The sequence below is a fragment of the Poecilia formosa genome, unplaced genomic scaffold (genome assembly GCF_000485575.1).
Source record: "Poecilia formosa unplaced genomic scaffold, Poecilia_formosa-5.1.2 Scaffold551, whole genome shotgun sequence".
NCBI lineage: Eukaryota > Metazoa > Chordata > Actinopteri > Cyprinodontiformes > Poeciliidae > Poecilia > Poecilia formosa.
The window spans coordinates 36,554-56,843 of NW_006800490.1; the positions used below are offsets into that span (position 1 = coordinate 36,554).

The 20,290-nt window shown below is 41.1% G+C and overlaps 1 protein-coding gene across 1 annotated transcript in view; it reads right to left on the bottom strand.

Annotated features, from left to right (window-relative positions):
• pcxb (pyruvate carboxylase b) overlaps positions 1–20,290 on the bottom strand; it is a 74,920-nt gene that overhangs the window by 35,919 nt on the left and 18,711 nt on the right. The window contains exons 4-7 of the mRNA XM_016665164.1: positions 14,150–14,306; positions 10,398–10,638; positions 5,112–5,279; positions 4,570–4,651 (exon numbers count right to left, since the gene is read on the bottom strand). Coding sequence (XP_016520650.1) covers positions 4,570–4,651; positions 5,112–5,279; positions 10,398–10,638; positions 14,150–14,306 — 648 coding nt within the window. The remainder of the gene's footprint in view (positions 1–4,569; positions 4,652–5,111; positions 5,280–10,397; positions 10,639–14,149; positions 14,307–20,290) is intronic.

Genomic DNA, 20,290 nt, shown 5'->3' on the forward strand with positions numbered 1-20,290 from the left:
GACTCACGTGAAAGCAAAATGTGTCAATGTCATTTTATCTGTCGCTCAAACAAGCACAAAGAAAACCTGATAAATCATGGAGAGAACAAATACTTACAAATAATTGTACATCACACCACATTATGACAGCAGTAAAAAGATTAGAACATTAAGCCCAGGAGAAATCTCGCTAATGCTGCAATGCTCAGGGACACGGAGATGAAGGTTTGTGCTGCTCCTCATCTTTCAAAGCAAATGTTGTGAGCAAACAAGAACTAAATCAAACAGCTGCAGCGTCGCACATCATTGTCAGATATCAGTCACCAGCAGATTAAATGGAGCAAAGATAAGTATTAGAAACAAAACAGACAAATCAAAACGAGGAGCTGAATGTTTGTGAGCGAGGATTTCAGACCGGCTCATGACCTGCAACCGTTTTCAGCTCACCTGTCAACATATGTGCCATTTATGCTTATTTTACATTAGAATAAATTTACTGAAACGTGTTAACTTTTAATGGTATTCTAATTCATGGAAATCCACCTGTGCTTTATACCATTATTACTCTTTCACTGGCACATTTTAGTCTTTGTGTAAATGTTTTAATGCACTTAAATTCAATGTTTACATTTTTAAACCTCATTGTTAGGAGTGCTTTCTTAAAAATCCCAATTTGGAACAAATTTAAGTTTTAAAGTCACTGTTTGATAAGGTCCGGTAAACAAGACATTTCAAAGTGCTTCACATGAACTAGAGGAAATACAAACAAAAAAACTGCAAAGAAAAAACAGCAAACAAAAGTGCTTCACAATTACAGGCTGGTAGGAGTTTCTCTAAGGAATAAGAATAAGTAATCCACAATTTACAAACTAATAGGAGCTAAGTGGCATGTTTTTTATGCATTAATAATCAAATTTGATTTTAATATGGTCTAAAACTTTAAATAGTGCAAAGCTTACAATTTACAAAAGATGAAAATCTCACATTATTTCTTATAATCTGATTTTTGTGATCCTAAATGACGCAAAATTTTAGTCTGATTTCATGTCAAGAAACAGGATATACATCTGATTTCAGCCGTTGGTTGTTTACAGTATTTGCTTCGTCTTTGATTTCTCTTATTTCTAATTTTTTTCAGAAAATGTCTGTAAAACTTGACTTGGCAGCAAACCCAGTTCTGATTCTGATTTGTGTGCATTCGACTCCTCCACCTTGGTCGACTGCGGCATCAATTAAAGCCATGCATGATGCATGAGGAGCGAATGCAGTCAAACACAAGGACCACTTTAATATGCATCATCATTCAAACTGAATCATCTGTCACACTTAAATTGCACAGGTGTGTGCGCGCAGATCGGAGCTTCCTGAGTACACACAATGACATTTTAAACAAATTTAACAATTTTTCCAGGGCAAAGAAAATAATATGAAAACGGAAGAAAATGAGCAGTGGGAGTGATCTGGGTATAAGAAGCTGGTAATGGCATTGTCACAGACTGGGAGAGAAAGGAAGAGGAGGATGTGGAGACAATGTGACAGAAGCAGGTATGAGAGCTGAGGGAGAGAGGGATGGAGACGGTGCACAGCGATGATTACAGGTTTGGAGCCAAGACAGGAGAAAGAGGGAGTGTGGGAGTAAAGGAAAGCAGTAAACAGGCAAAGGTCAGGAAGGTATGGAGGAATCCAACGGAGAGGCGCGCTTGATTACGAAGTGGTGAGGTAGGCAAGACGAGTTGGAGGAGGGAACCGGCATTAAGTGAGCCAAAGATGAAAAGAGGAAAGCAGCAGAAAGTGACAGTAATGAAAGCATTAGGTAGAGAGGAGCGAGTCAGCCGGGGTCGCGCAGAATCAACACATGTAGCAATGCAGAGGCGAAGTCTCTCACCTGCATACCGGCCTCATCTTTTTTTGGTTTTTCTGGCCTCAAATTGAAATTCAGCCTCCAAACTGAGCCGTGTCTCAGCAACATATCACGCTTCCTGCGTGGCCCCGGCTGATATCAGCTTGTTCCACAATCTGAGCGTGAACCTGCCGCCGCCTGCTCTGAGCAAACGCGTCGATGGCGAGCGAGAGCAGCGGCCATGCAAAAACGTTTCCCACTAAAAGCCCGAGTCACAGCGAGAACGCAGCGTGTTTTAATGGCTCTGTTGCTGCGGGGCTCACGACAAAAACAACAACAAATGTTCCGGTTCATGATGAATTTTGCTTTTCCTGTGAGCGATTGTTTGAATATCTCTGCAGAGAAAAGTCAGACCAGCGAAGAAGTCAATTTAGCTGCCAGGACACCTGCAGGGTCAGACTCCACCAGTAGTTTATTGGTGTATTATGTTTGACAAAAAGCACCACAGTTCCTCTGGGAATATTGACAGGACATCATGTTGTCCGTTTCGCCGTTCATCCACGGAAAAGAGGTTTGATAAAAGAAAAAAAATGCCTCAAATGCAAGAAAAAACACAGTTTTAGTTGGAAATCCTTTAGAGTTAATGTGTAACCTATGTGGAGAAATGAGCAACAGGTCAAAACAAAACACAATTTGTTTCCAAACTTTCTTATATCTTATCAAAAAAAATTATTTTAGTTTTCCATCATGTTTTAAAGTTATTCTCTCATCATAAACATACCTGGAGTGTTGCTTTGACTCATTCATGCATGTTTGAGAAATCATTTAATCACTTGTGGCAAAAAGTGTCGCCTATTTCCACAAAATCAGTCTCCACCCACTTGGCACCTGCAGACTAGCGGTAGCAGCAGTTGGCAAACACCTGGTGGATATGCGTGTCTGCTGAGCTAATCGTACAAACAACAGCATCACGGAGGAGCATTCATGATGTGCTAAAGGCCAAGTGTCGGAAAGAGCAGGAGCTTCTTAAAGACTCGATTTGAAGGCGTCAAATTGTAAAGTTTAACGTCTTGGTTGATCGTTGTTATATTTTTTACAACTGAAAGTAGCGTAATTACTTGTTGGTGCTAAAAAACGACACTATGTCTGAAAAATACATAACACTGGCCTTTTAAACTTCACCTACCATCACCTATTAAAGTCCAGTACTCAGATTTTAGTAGAATGTAAAATTCTACGTCTATGGAAAGTGTCAGAGTTCTGCATTGTTTCTAACGTGGGAATTCAATGGTAACTGAACTGCATCTCTGTGTTTTAAATCACATCATTGTTGGATACGCTTGGATAATTAACAGGAAAGCATCTGATCTCGGCAAACACCACAGAGACACTTTGAATAAAAAGCATAAAATAAAACTGGTTTAACTTTGCTAAGTGACTCCAGCAGAGGCCGAGTCAACCAATGATTAAGCAGCACAATTAAATGTTTTCCTTATCGGAGCTTACAGGAGGGACTTAAACTAAACCAAGTTGTTCCTTTAATGCATTATCTGCATTAAACTGCACATAATGGGACCGACACTCTGCTCCGCAGCAGCAGCAGCAGCTGGCCCGTACAGGACCGTGTGAACGTAAACAAAATTAGCTTCTCCAGGTTCTGAGGAATGGAAATGAGGGATCAGATTCTCCACATAACCATCTATTTTCACATCGCTTCCCATCAATTTAAACCCGTTTCATGTTCCCTTAGTTTTTAAAACACGTTTTCTTCCTGCCGCCTGTTTTCGTATCGCCCCCCCTCGCTGTGGGAGGTGGAGGTCGCCGAGAGCGGGGAGCTTTTTCACAGCCCATGAAAGGTACACACTTCAGAGTCACTGTGGCCAAACAGAAAACAAACAAACCCACAGGAGAAAGAGCACATAAATCCATCTCTAAATTTATCTTATGACCTCCTCTGAGGAGCTCAGAGATCTCTGATAAAACCTGGCGGGGCGATACCAGGAAGCAGATAAATAATAATCACAGGGAGGTTGCCGTGGAGACCCAAAAATCCGACAGGCTCCAGAGAAAGCCGCCCCATTGTCAGAGCGAAGAGGGCTGCCCATGGCAACAAGTCTTACTGTGATCAAAATACTCATCTAAAAACACAAAAAGGGGCTTTTTGTAGAAAAAACCCAGTTTGTTTTATTCCACTTTCAACTAATTCATGAGTTAAAAACATTTTGCTTAGGGCTGCATGTCTTTATCGACGGCCGACTTCTTTCTCCGCTCATCATGACCGCATTCGTTCGCCATTACTCAGCAGAATATGCAGGCCTCCTTCGCTTCAGGGCCGTGATTACAAATGCGTCATTGATCTGCTGATTGATTTTTCTTCCCTCATGTTAAGCAGCAGACTTTCGCTCAGAAAGACTCAAATTATTTCTACGCAACACTGGTGATCTAACAAACTGTCTCATTAAAAACTACACCCAGAGCAAATTTAAAGGTATTGTTTCATAACGGATTTTATCCTGTCAAATGTAATTAGAAGGATGAAGTGACGCGTCTTTATTTCTTTATTATCTACTGAAACAGCACTGATCAAACCTCATCCAGCTTTTTGTTAAAGATTCAAAAGCTGATCATCAATAACTCATATTTTAGCACTCCTTTCATTCCTGTACAGCACTTTGCCGAAAATGTGCCCTCTAAATAAAATCACCTTCACCTTTCTCACCAAAGGTTTAAATTTCCCAGCGTTTACTCACCAGTGTCGTATTTGGTCCCTTTGGTGCAGGCGACGATGGCACCCATGCTCGGCTGAGACGTCATCCCAGCCATGGAGTCGACCTGCAGGCCAAACAGTTCACATTGTTTTTTTTAAAGAAGTTTATTAGGCCACATTCACTTTTTTGTTGCAATAACGCACGAGTCAATAAATGAACCTCCTGGTAAGGGAGAGAGTACTTTCAGAATATGTTATTAAGCGCGTGATTCTCAGCTTTCTGAATAGAAGAACCTGAAAATGATATTTCAGGGTAAAACTTTGTTGATGAGAGGAAACAGAAACTGAATGGTGCACAGACCCAGAAGTTCAAACAGCAGGCCGTTACTTAAATGCAGCTGCCCAGGCTGAACTTATTGAACCAAGTGAGGAAATGTTCTGGGCTGCAGCAGCTGCTGCAGCTGCTTCGTCGTCTCGCTTTGTGACATTTCACCAATGAAAACTGAACCAGCTAACAGAAAAACAAACGATTCTTTACGCCTTCATGTTGAGACATTCAGTCGGAACCAGCTGGTCAAAACTCACCGCCACGTCGACGACGTCAGCTCCTGCTTCTGCACAGGCCAACATGGCCGCCACGCCGGCTCCAGCTGTGTCGTGCGTGTGCACGTGAATGGGAACGTCTGGGAAGCGATCCCTCAACGCGCCGATCAGAAGCTTGCTGCCCTCTGGCTTCAGCAGGCCGGCCATATCCTGCAGAGACAAACTGGCATCAACATGAAACAGTCGAGGTTGTTACAGTTCACAAGGCCTAAGATCGAAGCTCCGCCTGGATATTTTTGCTCATTTCAGTTGTAGGAAGTTCTCTAAACGTCCTGTGAGTAAATGTTTTTGCCAATTTCTCCATTACGACTGGAGATTTCAATATCTAGCAGTTTGAAATTTACCGTCTATTAAAAGAGTTTCAGCAGATTAAACTGAAGTGAAACGCGCTCCCTGCAGCGGCGGGAGTGAAATTACCGTAATAACCCAAAACTGGCCGGAAAGAGCAACGTCTCCCCTTCATAAACCGCCGGAATATTTCAGAGTTACGGTACGACAACGTTGGCTTGTGAAAATGAGTCGTGTGAAACACCTTTCGGCCGATGACGGTTAGCTAAAACTAAGAAGATAATGAACCCTGAAATTGAGAAAACATTTTCATTAAATGAATTAAAAAACGGTAATTAATGGGGAAAAAACCCACAAAACTGGAACTATATCGTGTGTTTATAAAGCTAACTAAAATCTACTGAGATTATAGATATAAAATCTATAATTAGTATTTATTAGCCTTTCGAACGGATGTGAAACTGATTCGATTTTTTCCCCACACAAGCAGTTAACGTCAGCTGTTGGCAAATCAAGGCACTCCGTTCGCTACGTCAGTAAAATGGCGACAGCATCAATTGGTTGTTGAAAATGTCAACTTTTATTGAGTTTTCATTATCCAAACTGATACACACATAATCACAGTACAATACTTGGACGTTTTTTAATTCTGCACCTAGAATTAACCAAAGTATAAATCTTCTATAGCTAGTAAAACCTAAATTAAAACTAAATATTACAGAAACCAGGGAAACGGTGTGGATTTTACCCTCTAAACCGGCTGAAGAGAGGCTGCCACATGTACATTGTTACTTTTCTACTAGGTTACCTGTAATACAAGTTATTTACTGTTGAATAATTCATATCAAACTGTACAGAGCTGTGCTTCTCCCATGCAGAGGCGTGTCGGCCCCGACATGGAGGAGATTAACCAGCTGCAGGGACGGAAGCAGACTCTGTCGCGTCTCTAAATGCAGAAGCAGCAGAGAAAGAAATGAGTGCAACTCCTCGGTCAGCCATTTATCTCCGCCAGCGATTCACCCAGTTTCCAGGTCAATCAGCTGCTGCGCTTTCAGAGGTGCTACTTCCCACTTCCTTCATTTCTGCTCCCAGTTTTAAATCAGATGTTTATCCTGATTTACGTTTTTATAGCAGACTCACCTTTCTGTTTTCTAGACGAGACAAGCTAGTACATCCAATTGGATTCTCACACAATCTACATTCACACAGCACATCCTCAGTTCCAACGTTTTTCGTTCATACTACTAATTAAATGCGACTCAGTAGCAGTAGGATTGTGATGTCAGTCAATCCAAACGACCTGCTGCCATGTTGTTCTCCCAATAAAGCCACACTTTACTGGCTGTTTTCTAGTTATTTCATAACATCCTGCCTGAGGCCTTCAGAATCTGAGGTTAAGCAAATTGGCTTTCTGTAATTTTTGGCAAGAATCTCAAACTCTGACCTTCACTGACACAAACTTCTTTCATAATCATTTTTAGCCACTGATCAGATTTAGCACGTCTGGATTCCTCTGCTGCTGAATTATGATGCCCGTTTCGTGCCAATGCCGTAAAAATCAGACAAAGCTTTGAAGACCGTCAGACACGCGTCTGATTTAGCGTCGAAGAGGTTCAAAACGGACCGTTTTGAGGGGGTGAAACTAACTGGGCCGTTCACAACACCATGGAAACGTCGTGTACGGGTCTGAAACCCAAGCTGAACGTCTGGTTCATGCATCCAGTAACTTCTCATTTCCAAAGTACAAAGTGATTTCTTAATCTAGTTTGAAACACAGTTTGATGGTTCTATAGTATTTTTTTAACTCGTATGAATTGGTAGTATATACTAATTGATTTCAATGCAGTTCTACAGCCAAGTTGCACCAAAAGTAGATGCTTTTTAGTTATTTATAGGTTTAATTTATCAGGTAATGAGAATATTACATAAGATAAATAAAAAGAAGGATGTGTTATGGTCTACCCAATCTTCTACACTGCTGTTGTCAGTCAACAGGATAATGTAATCGCTGTGCTCATTCTATTTATGGAAAGTATAGTGGAAGGAAGAAGTGTGGCAAAAAATGGTGCACCAATACAAGTAATAACTTTGAAAGGATTGATAATCAGAAGCCATGAACTGCAGCTGAAGTCTGTGATTCAACAGTCACCAAACTGACGTATCCGGGGGAAATGACTGTCGCATTTCTTTGGTTAATCCACGTCAGAACCAAACAAAATGTCAGAACAATCTCACTTCTGCTGAGAATAAAAAAGACTCAACTTGATTTGTGGTCAAAAGTCCTCTTTTCAAGTCACAACAGTCGACTATCAGGAAATTTTGGAGCTTTATAGAGATGCTGATTTCATTTTCCAGCAGGACATTGCAACTAAAGACACCAATATTACTGAAATAAACTACATTTTGTGATCATATTTAAATCTATTGACTTGGACCTGAGGCCATTAAATAAATGTGAGGTCATTTATTTATATTGCACATTTTCAGCAACAAGGCATTTCGAAGTGCTTTCCATGAATTAAAGTAAATTCATACAAAACAAAAAATCAGAAAAACAAAAGTACTCCACAGTTATAACCTAATAGGAGTTTCTCTAGATAACGTACCAGGAATTAGGAAACTCCAAAAATTAGCTGAAGCAGCTTGTTGTGCTTCATTAACAAACCCAAACTGTCCAAGCGTCTGAAGGAGCAGCTTGTTCTTAACTGCTCCAATTTCAACACACAGCAACTTGTTGGGGAAAAATCAAGACTGTCCTGTTTCCTACGAGTTTATAATAGCTTCACTGTCACAAGGGAAATTAATTTCTGTCAACTTTAACATGAGCTGCGCAGTGAGGCTGATATTTTCACCTGCTTGCATTCCTCAACGTTTTCACCGATGCCTGTGAAAACTGTGTGTGATGCAGGAGGACGAACCCCGACTCGTCACAGCTGTTCACGCTGTTCTCACGTTAACGATTAGTGACATTTTCCACATTTTAACCTCCATTTATGAATTCAGAGCTACCAGTTAAACCAGCTGTTTCATGCGGCTCTCACAGCTGCGTGGGAGTTACTGCTTTAAAACAATCGCTCAAGCTTGAGTAAGAAATTAAGTATTTGTTGGCACCATTTGTTTATTATTTTCGATAACAGGTTCAAACACGAGAGCTTTTTCACCTGGAAGGAGCTGGAAAGTTTCAGGCATGTTAAGTACTCAAGCTAACAATTTATTACTGTAAAGTCTGAATTTTAAACCACGATAACTTAAGATCGATGTTCTCTCAGCGATCAAGTTTGGGAAAATCTTCAGCAGAATTAATGACTAAACTCTGTTAGCTCCCCAGATCATGACGCCTCCAGCGCCGTGCTTCACAGCAGGCGTCATATCCAAACACTTGGAACCAAACACGGAGAAGCAGCATTCAGTTTTTATGCTCCAGAAAACTGCAAAACTGCTGAAACACTGAATTCCTTTAAATCATGACTAAAAAAATCAATCCCTTAAGAGTTCATAGTAAAAACTCATTTTAGTCTTTTTCCAACTTCTCATTGTTTTCTTCCATCTTGCCATGTTTTATGTTTTCATCATATAAAGCACCTCGAACTGCCCTGTTGCTCATATCTTCAGCTTTTATTCGAGCCAAACTTCACCAGTTGTTAGTTGTCATGAACTTTAACCTTTATCATCCTGACCCAGGCCTATAGAAACTCAGATGAAGAGCTTTGGTTGCTCTGTGTCCGCTCCTGGGAAACCTGCCAGCCGTCTTAAACATTTCTCACTTTAATAGTCTTTATTATTTTATAACAACGGGATCCAAAGCGGTTGGAAATGACCTCACAACCCCCAGATTGATGCTCCTCCATCGTGTCGCTACAACGCAGTTTTTTTTATTAGAATAATGTTGGATTATTATGTGAATAAAATCATAGTATACGTCAAATAAAATTTAATTATGAGACATTTTTGTTTGAGCTGCATCTTTAAAGTGATGTTCAAAACAGCAGGCAGAAAAAAATTAAATTCACATAAAAAAATACAAAAATGTATGAAAAAATTAGAAAAAAAAAGCTTAGTGTTATCAAGACTTGCGTCTATGTGGTTTGCATAACTTTTTCAAATTTCTGCTACTTTCTGATTGATTTTATTTTGATGGAATTGTGCATATTAATGAATGATTTAACTCATTTCCATCCATTGTTTTGTAAAACCAAACAAAATATAAACATTCATACAATTTCTTACATAAAAATAAGAAATGGAATTAATATTCTAATACTCGTTAAATTATTAACTATTTCCTCGTTTGTAAAACCAAACCAAAATATAACTTCACAAGACTGTTTTATTGTGTAATTCTCATTAAATTACTCCTTTACCCTCACATATTACTATTTTGTTGTTGTAATTTAAGAAAATAAACTTTTTTTCATAATATTACTCATTTGTTCTTGCAATTAAAATGAATTCACAGTTTTGCCCTAATATGTGACACATCTGTATGTTTTAGGCAACAAACTGCTAAAAATCCTGCTTTTTTAGTTCGTCATCCTTACTGATTATTAATAAAATGTATTTAAGCAGCTAGGTCCCCTCCTACATCCTAGTCAAAGTAACAAAGGTATACTTTATGTTTCTCATGATAGCAACTTCCTCGACTTATTCCTTTGCGTTTCAATGACAGTTACTATAGCAGCTGCTTCCTTTTAGTAGTTCTTATGCTTTTCTTTGAAGAAAAAACAGTTTATTTATAAACTGAAGTAAGAAGCAGTGAGAATCCATTTCTGCTCCCACTTAGTGTAAACCGAAACCAGAGTTTTGTTGCTTGGACTCCTCAGATGACGCGTCCTGCTACCTCGTCCTTTGTGCCTGCTTGTTTTTCTGTGGGCTGACTGACTCACTGGAAGGTTCTGCTTCTGGACTGGGTTTGGAAACCCTTAGTGGGCTGTTAAACGGCTGGCGGCGCCACACCTGGACGTCCCGCCTTCGTCTCCTCACCTTGATGGAGAGGATGTGAGTCCCGGCTTTGACCAGCTCGTCGGCCAGCTTCACGTAGTAGTCCAGGGAGTATTTCTGCCTCATCGGGTCGGAGACGTCGCCCGTGTAGGAGATGGCGGCCTCCACCACGCCGCCGGCCGACCCGGCCGCCTCCATGCCCAGCAGCATGTTGGGCAGGTAGTTGAGGGAGTCGAAGACGCGGAAGATGTCCATGCCGTTCTCCTTGGCGACCTCGCAGAACCTGGAGGAGCAATGCATTCACAGTAAACACGTGTCTAACGAGCTGCCGGCGTGCAGAACTGAGCCCCAGATGCTAATCCCTTCCCGTATACTTGCTCATAAACGCCGCCACACCTGAGTAAATAAACTATTCTCACTATTTTCATGAGCGGAGAGCTTAAGCAGCCTGCAGGAGCCGGCAATAACTGGAGACAAATGTACAGCGGAGTCATTATCCCAGCTGCTCCTGGTAAATCCCTCATTACTGCCTTTGCCCCAGTATCTTAATCAGGTTTTTCAAAACCGCGATGAGCGCCGGCTGCAGACGTGTTGCTCTGAATGCAATATTTACCCACACACCGGGAGCTTTTGTTTCGGCCAATAAACCGGAGTGTGGCCGCGTGTTTGTTTATTTGTGCCACGAGACGATTACCAGTCCAACATGTGTGCGAGTCCAGCGTTAACACGACGTGCTCTGTGTTGGGGGTTTATTTGGGAACAAATCGAAACCACTGCTCTGACTAACGCCTCATATTTGGGTCATTTAAAAAATAAAAAAGGAGAAGAAGAAGGTTGAGCTTCATAATATGATTCAACAATCTTGTTGGCAGGAAATCGACCCTCCAGGCGGTTTGGAAACAACTTCCTGAAAACAGTACAGGAAGTCACAATACAACCAAAAGATTCAAGGGATTTTATTTGGATTTTGTGCGATAATACAAGGTAATGAATATCTATGGTGCTTTCTTTTTTAAAGTATTTTCTAAAACTAAAAATCTGAAAAGTTTAGCCTACATTTTTCTTCAACCCCCTGAGAAAATGTCCAGAGAAGTCACTTAATTAGTAAACACAGCCCATCTGTTAATTAGGTTTAGAGTTAAGCTCCAAACCTAAAAACATGGAGGTGCTTTGTGTTTTATTCTTCACATTCCTGCCAGTCCACAAACAAATCCAACGGATTAAAAACAGAGACACGCCGAGTTATTCAATTATTCTTAATCTGTCGCATAAAATCCCAACAAAACACCTTGAAGTGAGAACAAAAGTGGCTGTAGCACTTCTGCTGCACGTTAAACGCAGCATTCCTGTGCGTAAAACACACTTTAAACTGAATCAAATGAAATCATCCGTTGATTTGATTTAGCTAATGAAGATTGTTGGGGTTACTTGGTGGCGAGTCGTTTCGGGCCAGGCGGCGGCAGAGAGTAGCCGAGGATGGAGAGGGGAGCCGAGCGAACGGATCAAAGCCATTAATCACAATGATGTGCAAATTTTCAACAGTACTCCCCCTCTGGGACGCGGCACGAAGGGAGGGGGAGACAAAGAGGACGAGGTGCGTAATGGGGCGAGATGAATGAAAGCTGCAAAAAAAAACCAGAGGGAGGCATCAGGGGAAATAAATAACTATAAGGTTAGCGGGTCGGGAACAGCGGAAAACAAGGAGGAGGGAGGAGGTCTGCGTGATTCAGCAGGAAGGCTGGAGGAGGAGGGGACAGCGGCATTACTCATAAAGTAGCCACTACCAATTTACATCAAGCCATGGGATTCACATGCTTGAAGATGGAGGTGTGTGAGTGAGGCAGCTTGTGAATCCACTTGGAAAAGAGGTGGAGGTGCGAGCGAGCGTGTCGGCCCGGGAGTATTTATGTCCTAAAGTGCATCGCTGGCATGCAGCTGCATGAGTGATGTGCAAGTCAGCGAGCGTGACAAGAGGAAACGGGAACGCATCAAACAAACTGACCTGATTAAACACGTTGGAGCCTATAGAGATATATTTAGAACAACAAAGGCTTTCATGTCGAGTTTATATTTAAAGATGCCGCCCTGAGAGAGACGAACATCTGTAAACTTCAAGAAGTCGAGCTCAAACCGAACGCCCACACGCGGAGGAGAGGTTAGAGGCGCTGCACGCAGCCAGGGAATGGATATTCTGTTACATTCGTCGATTCAGACTCATGAATAACCGCCAAAGTCTCTTCGGTTTGAGAAGCGAGCAATAACTTCACTCACATGACCTTTATAGTGAGGACAAGACCTTCAATTCTTTATAGCATTTAATAAATAAGAAATCTCAGTTCAGCTCTACTCAAATGTGAAGGAATAATGTTTGTAGAAGAGCTTTTCTAACTCCTAACAAGTCACTCAATTACATAAAAAAGTAACTGCATGAAAAAGGCAGTAGAATAATGTATGGAGCTGCTTGTTACCTGGGCATTTTGCACAGAAAAAACCCAGCAGGAGGACATTTCAATACAACCAGACAATAATACAGAACTCAGCAGCTGGCTTTTGGAAACTCATATTCAATTTGATGTTTTGTAAAAAATTCGATCATCGTTTCAGGCAAAAGAAATGCTGAAATAGGAAACTGATGGAGCTGCTCTGATGTATATGCTGCTTAATGCCGAGAGCTACATGCAGCAGAGAAAAGGGAAATAAAACTGTGTGCAAGCAGGTGTGGCCACAAGTTTACATACATTCATCATGGCTTGGCTTTCAATGATCTGAGCCAACAAAACTTTAAAGTTTGACTTGCACTGGATTTTCTCTAATCCACAAAAGTTATGACAGTTCAAATATTCACAGGTACATCTAAAAAAAATTTAGATTGTAACAAAAAAAGAAGAAAAAGAAAGTAAAACTCAGATGTTTATCTACAGAGGGTTGAGAATATATATGCAAAATTGCTTTAAAAGTTGCATTAAAATTCCATTAAAAGTGTCATTATTTACCAAATGACACATCATGACAACAGTCAAACAGGAGGAGGGTCTTATTGCTGTCAATCAATGTCATGTACTCGCTGCTCAATGTGCTGATTGTGGAGAAACAGCTAAATGTTACAGGAAAACCATTTATCATAGTTATAGCCATTGGTGGCTATGCTAACTAGCTTTAGCATTCACAACAGACTGCTAGTTGCAGCGTAGCAGAGAGCAAGAAGGGAAAGAGGGGAGACGAGCAGCGACACGCAGATCGACGGCACTAAGCCTCTTCTCCTGGCTCTGGGTGGTTGTTTCTAGTTGGCACTGGCAGAAGGCAAAGAAGTGAAGGGTGCACCGATTTATCGGTGCCAATTTTCTTAACTATGGGAGATCTGTGATCGGGCGATTTTTACATATGGAGCCAATCTCATCTACCACCAAAACAGGTCTAAAAATCAGCCACTGTTCTGCTCCTCCATGAGAGGTTTGACTCAGACCGGCCCACCAGGTCATGTCTGCACGTTGCCAACATGCGGAGCAACATTTCAGACAAAGAAATTTGGTATAGGCCAAAATTGGAATCAGCGGGTTAGGCTTTTTAAAAGATCGGTAATCGGTCAGAAAACTGCAATCAGTCCAACAAGTCATCTCACAAAATACACAAAAAACATTTTTATACATGTTACACACTGCAACTTTAAAGGGTTAAACCACTTTTAAAAATCCTAAATTTCTTTGCTTGTCAATTAATATCGACATTAACTGGACAAGGCAACTGTAATAAAATTCAGGGCTGTCGGGGTGTAACCGTGTGCAGGAGCGACTGACTTGTAGACGGCGTTGTCGGGGTAGTTGGTGTAGCCCACAGCGTTGGCCCCCCTCAGCAGCATCTGGAACGGGACGTTTGGGATCAAAGCTCTCAGCTCCTGGAGCCTCTTCCACGGACATTCGGACAAGAATCGCATGGCTACGTCAAAGGTTGCTCCTGCACACACACACACACACACACACACACGCACACACACACACACACAGAGGAAACATGGTTAGGCTTTCATCTCCATCCTCATCTGTCATCCTGACTTTGATGTCGATTACACAATCAAAGAGATACTTCAAACTTATCTCAGGCGCCGCAAACACCCAGAAATACACAACGATAATGGATGATTGTATAAAATATGATTATGGTTCATTTCAAAGGAATTTTTAAAATCCAAGAAATGTTGCAGTGAATGAGACGAGGAGAGAAGAAGAAGAAAAAACCCCAAAGCAATCTCTCATTTTCCTTTCTGTGGGAGCAGATAAGGAATTCCTATACCCGTTTATCATATCAGCCGGAAATATTGAAGCCTCCAGCGGTATTCTGCTGATCCAACACTGTCATCATTAAATTTCATTTTCTGGGCACTCATGCGTAAGAACAGAGAGAAAATACTGAGCACAACTGCTGCTCTTATGAGCGCTGCAGGAATAAAGCCTCCTCACACAATTTACACCCCCTCCTAATTTAAATTTCAGCCTACGTCAGCATCTCCAAAAGCCCTGGATCGGAGCGGAAATCACTGAGCAGTCTTGATGTCAGACATATTGGTATTACCGTTTCGCTGCACGTGAGATATCCCAACATGAGGCAAAGTGGAGGACTCATGCGCGGCGGCAGACTCTACCCTTATGATTTGATAAAGTGAATGAAGACTGACAGCCGGTCCCACAGGCAGGAAACATGAAGCACAGCCTGATTCCTTTTGGACAGGCAGGAAGCCGCCGCTCTGCTGTGAACGTGGGCCACAATAAACCAGATGGAAACAAGTGCAATATGCCCATAACGGCTAAGGAAGCAGAGAGGCATTCAACAAGAAAAACAACCTATTTTGGGAAGCTCCGTATGCCAGATGAAGAGTTCCAGGAATACAAGATAAGGGCTTGTAACTTCCACCATTAGGAAATGATGTTGACACAAATACAAAACATGAAAGCAACGTCATAATTTACGACGATGTGTTTTATATCCCTCTTTATATCTGAAGAGGGTTTATATTTGAAGCAAAAGGGAATCTGGACTGAGCAAATCTTATGGTCTGTTCACACCAAACGCGTTTTGAGCTCCAGGCGAGGTGGTTTACGCTGCGTCGAGGCGAGGCGCCCTCTAGCGCTGCATGATTTGAAGCGTTTGGAACGTTTGTCAAGCACGTCCGACGTGTCCAACCCTTAAGTTAAGCTGAACTTTTGCCGCTCAACGAGGAGAAATCCAAAAGAGAAATCCTACAAAAGCTAAAATCTAATGCCGCTCCATTTTTGTTCACATCTTTAGAGGTTTTTGCGTTGTTTCCTTCAGTGCTTCTTGCTGCAGCGCCGCCTCAGGTGAGGAGGGGAACATGTTTGTTTGACGGTGTGAAGGCAAACTGCACCAGCTGAAATTTGGTCCCCAGTTAAACCGAGTCTTCTGGACTATCAGATGGGAAAACACCCAGAGATTCAGAGAACTGGGAGTTGATACTTAGTACAAATAGGAGAAATAATGCAGGTCAGAACAGGAGCATAAGCGTCTGCTTCAGAGAATATTTCTCCTGAATCACATTTGAGATCAAGACCCATTTTTCTTTTGTGGCCACTAATGATCCATAAAATCAGCATATAGCATTTCTCCTCCTTTTATGTTGTGCTCCATTTCTCCACTACTCACCTCAAACATGGCCAGGAATATGATTGTGGGCTACAGTTTTGAGCATACCCAACATAAACGAATGTAGAAATCTTTAAATATGTCTTCTAAAGTATGCATAGTTTCTATTTTGAAGAAAAATCAACTGGCAAGACAAACACGCATTCCTGAGCTCTTAAACTTTCTTTAGCCAATAAAGGTTAAAAATGACTCATCCACTGAGTTACATAAGGCACATCAAAGCATTTATCTCCCTTTTTACTCAAACTGCAATTACACATGCTAATAAATGTGATACTTTCACAGCTGGGTCAATTTTTATGTCATCTCAGATTGTCCCTTTGTTGCTCTGGATTAATCAAGCCGCCGTTTCTCTTCAAGCTCAAACCGTTTCTGCATTACAAAGCACAAACTGAAACAGTACGCTCTTCCTGTACGTCGTCCCAAAAACGTGTGCAGCTCAAACAGAAGGAGCCGTATAGATGTATTGTGTGACCCAGTTCATTTTAATGTATCTTCCACACGGCAGCGAGGAACGCTATATCGGGAAGGGACTTAATCCTCAAAGGGCTTTCACAGGCTTAATCTCTTCAATGATTCATTCTGCCTCTAAGCAGCTGCAACATGTGAAGGCAATATTCCCTCTTCAAGACCACAACAGTGTTAAAAACAAAACATCGTCGCACGGGGAGACGGCGTTCAATATTCAAAAATTCACTGGTCCCTGGAGCGATCCGCTCTGGACACCAGTGAGGCCAGTAGAGACCAGAGACGTCCAGTTTCTCTGATCGCTCTCTGATCACTGCGCTGTGTTTTCGCATCAGGATCCATTCCTCCTGTGGCCGTTCACTGATTTACGAGGGTCTGTTTAGAGGTTCTGCTACGAGCCGTCACTGTGGGGCTGGAGAGGAGCCTTTCACTGCACCGCAGTCTAATTAGTGTTTAACAAACTCAATGAGGTGATAATGTTTCCTGACAACTGCTGAATATTAGATCTTAAGGTTTTAAAAGGGAGAATTCATTTCATCAGGTAAAACGAGGAAGAAACCAAACACTCGGATTGTTTTCCTGTAGCTGAACAGAAAACAACCTTCAAAAACAGATAAAAACAGCCAGCGCTTGTTAGAGAGGAAGCTTTAAGCCAGCAAGGCAAATCCTGGTGTCTTACTTAAAAATTAACTTCCAATTTGAAGCAAAAAGTGTCTCACGAGAAATTAAAGCGACTGAGTGCGAAGTTGGGAGGAACATCTTATGAGAACAGAACAAAATGATGAGAAATGAAATTTTGTTCCTGTGCAAACCGAAAGAGACAGAAAACATGACTTCTGCTCATGTGAAAATAGATAAAAACATAAATATTATGACTAGAAAGTGCCTTTAAGTCACTTAATGACTTTGCAGGGTTGCAGATTTAGTCGAATCAAACTTATCCAGCTGTTTGACTTTACATCCAAACGCTCCGGTTCTACCAAATGTTTATTAAAGGTCGGTCTTTTTATATTTAACCAGGAACTTAATTATTTTGAAGGTTGTGTTTTATTCCCACAGGTGATTGCACCGTTTTGGGGATACAGGATGACTGAACGGTGAAGCATCAGTTGTCTACACTCACCTTCTTTACCTGCATGTCAGCCGATCATTAGAAGCATTTTAAAGCCTTTAGACAGCGAGTCGGGGTTAAGACGACCTGCTGAAATTCAATCGGAGCATCACGCAGGGGATGAGAGTGGATTTTAGAGCGTTTGATCGTCCAGAAACTGGTGATCTACTGGGATCTGCAGGTTTACGGTGTGATGAAAATTCCTTGTTTATGTCAAAGCTGTTTTGAGAGGATTAAAAGTAGCTCAGTTGCCCGCTTGATGCATCCAGAGTGAGCAGAAATAACATGAAGGCGCAACGTGGGCTGCGTTCACACAGCAGGTCAGTTGGGCTCAAATCCAACTTCTTTTTTATCATGTCTGACTTTTTCATGGTCCAATTCCAATCCTTTCACTTCCTCTAAAAAGAAATCCAATTAGTGCCAATTCCATATAAGATGCTAAATGGGATAAATAATAGTTTTCTGCAGTCTGAACGGTCATGTCACGTTTTATTTGACCTGAGAAATGCAACATAATTCTCAACCAGAAGCAGAAAATCCAGACAAAACTAATGTGGACACTTTACGATTTTACCAGAAATGTCCAATATAAATTATTACATACAAATGTAATAATTTTAGCCTGTAGTTTTTAGAAAACTACAGGCTTGCCATGGTGTGATGATGCAGTATAACGTTACTTTCTCAGACGTTTTTATTCCACTCTGCTTCAGCTTGAAAGCAGCTGAGTTCGTCCCAGTAAAGGTTTCCAGTGAAAAACATTTTGAAAAATGGTTTTGACTCTATAATCGTCTCAGTTTCAAACATGAACCTGGTTTTGTAAAAAAATAAATAAAAGTTTGACAAAGTGAACAAAATTCAAGAAAATATTAACGTTCTGTGTTGAAGCAATTAAATTTTTCTTTCAAATATGTTTTGAACAGGGAGTAAAGCCTGGAATTAATCAGTTTTTTACACTTACTGAGACTTAAATACTTGGATAATTGTTAACTTTTGAATAACACAGAGCTCCTTTCTAAACAGTAACTTATCAGGCCATTTACATCTTTAAGAAAAATAAAGCAGGCATTTAGATGATTTAAATCAGAAAATTAGGTTTGAGAGTTTGTTTGAAGATCTATAACTCCGCTTTTAAAACACAAAATTAAACCAGGAAGAGAAACGCTGCTTCTTTAAACACCCAAATTATTAGACCAAAGAAAGATTTAGCATGGATGGCTTTGTGTAAAAGCTAGAGTAGCTTTTGACTCATTTCTCAAGAGGCCTCGCCTCATTCCTCTTACATTTTCTGTAGCTCAGGAAAACAAATGAATCTGATGCACCGAGGCTCGTAACGTCAGCCCTTTGCTGTCATGTCGGAGATGTTTACCGTTCTCCAACGCTCGTCTCGTATCTGGATTCAGCGAAGCTCTTCTGCCGTCATATAAGTGGACGTACATTTTTCTGACTTCCTCGCACAGACGAAAGTCCGTTCACACTTCAAGAGATTTCACTGACAAAAGATTTCAAAGCCAGCGCAGTTCAGACACGAGCGCCGTCTGAAAGAGGCCGACACAAAGTGAGATGTATTTACCGTTCACTCGGATGCAGGAACTCGCTAGATTAATGTGCGGTGTGTGATCCCAGCCTCTACCGCTGCAGTTGCTCTCATTAACGCTGCGCCGTCTGCTAATTATTGGGTGGAATCCTTCAAGGCCTGGGCGCAATGAGGTTGTGTTTCCGTGGATTTTATTGGTGTTTTAGCACATCCCATTAATACTTGATCTGGTTAAAAGATCAAAAAACTCGAGGCTGAAGGTTCGTGACACTGTCGGGCTGCTGCAGATGTGGGTAGGAAGGACCAGAAAACCAATTAAGAGCAACAGATCAGGGAGACGGTCCCAGTTTTTACTAAAGGAAACCGAAGAGTGAGATTTTACTGTCAAAGGAGAAAATTTCTCTACCGTTTGTAGGGAAAGTTCACTTTGAGGGGAGTAGTTTGCAAACTTTTTATCACAAGAGAACTGCAGGTGAGGCTGGATGATCTCAGGAAAACATGTAGTCGTGTTAATATTGCTATTTTCTCGACTGTTTTCCTTCCTTTCCATCCACATCTAAATTTTCTGTGAGCTTCTGCATCTCGCCCATTAAAAACATACATCTCTTGTGGGCAGTTTGAGACCATTAAGCTGCCAAATACACCACTAGCATGCAGAGTGTTGGTGCACGAAACTTGAAATATAACAAACATTGCAGCCAATGGGAGCTCTAAAAGGAAAATAATTTTTTTTTTTTTTAAGATTTTCATTTTTTAAGTCTCACTAAACTAGTTATCTGACAAGGGATAGACTAAAACATTTGAAATGTTAGTTGAGCAGAAACCTCATCGGCTCAGATTTAGAAAATGAGTCTTAAAAAAACTTTCATTCCTGTGGAACTGTGAAATTTCAGACATTGATATTGTAGTTGTAGATGCAATTTGATATAATTCGTGCAGTTTTTGTGCCAAAGTTTCAAAAAACCTCCAAAATGTTGGAAATGAAAACATTTGGTTGTGTTTTATCCCAAAAAACCCCAAAAACAAAGAGAAAAAAAATGACAGATCTTGAAGCTCGTTTGTTTTCAAGATCTAGTCAGATTGTGTTTAACATTTACTCTGAATTTAAGATTTGAGGTTTATAAATTCCAGAAATTGGTAGGCAGTTCCCAAAAACTGTAATTTCTG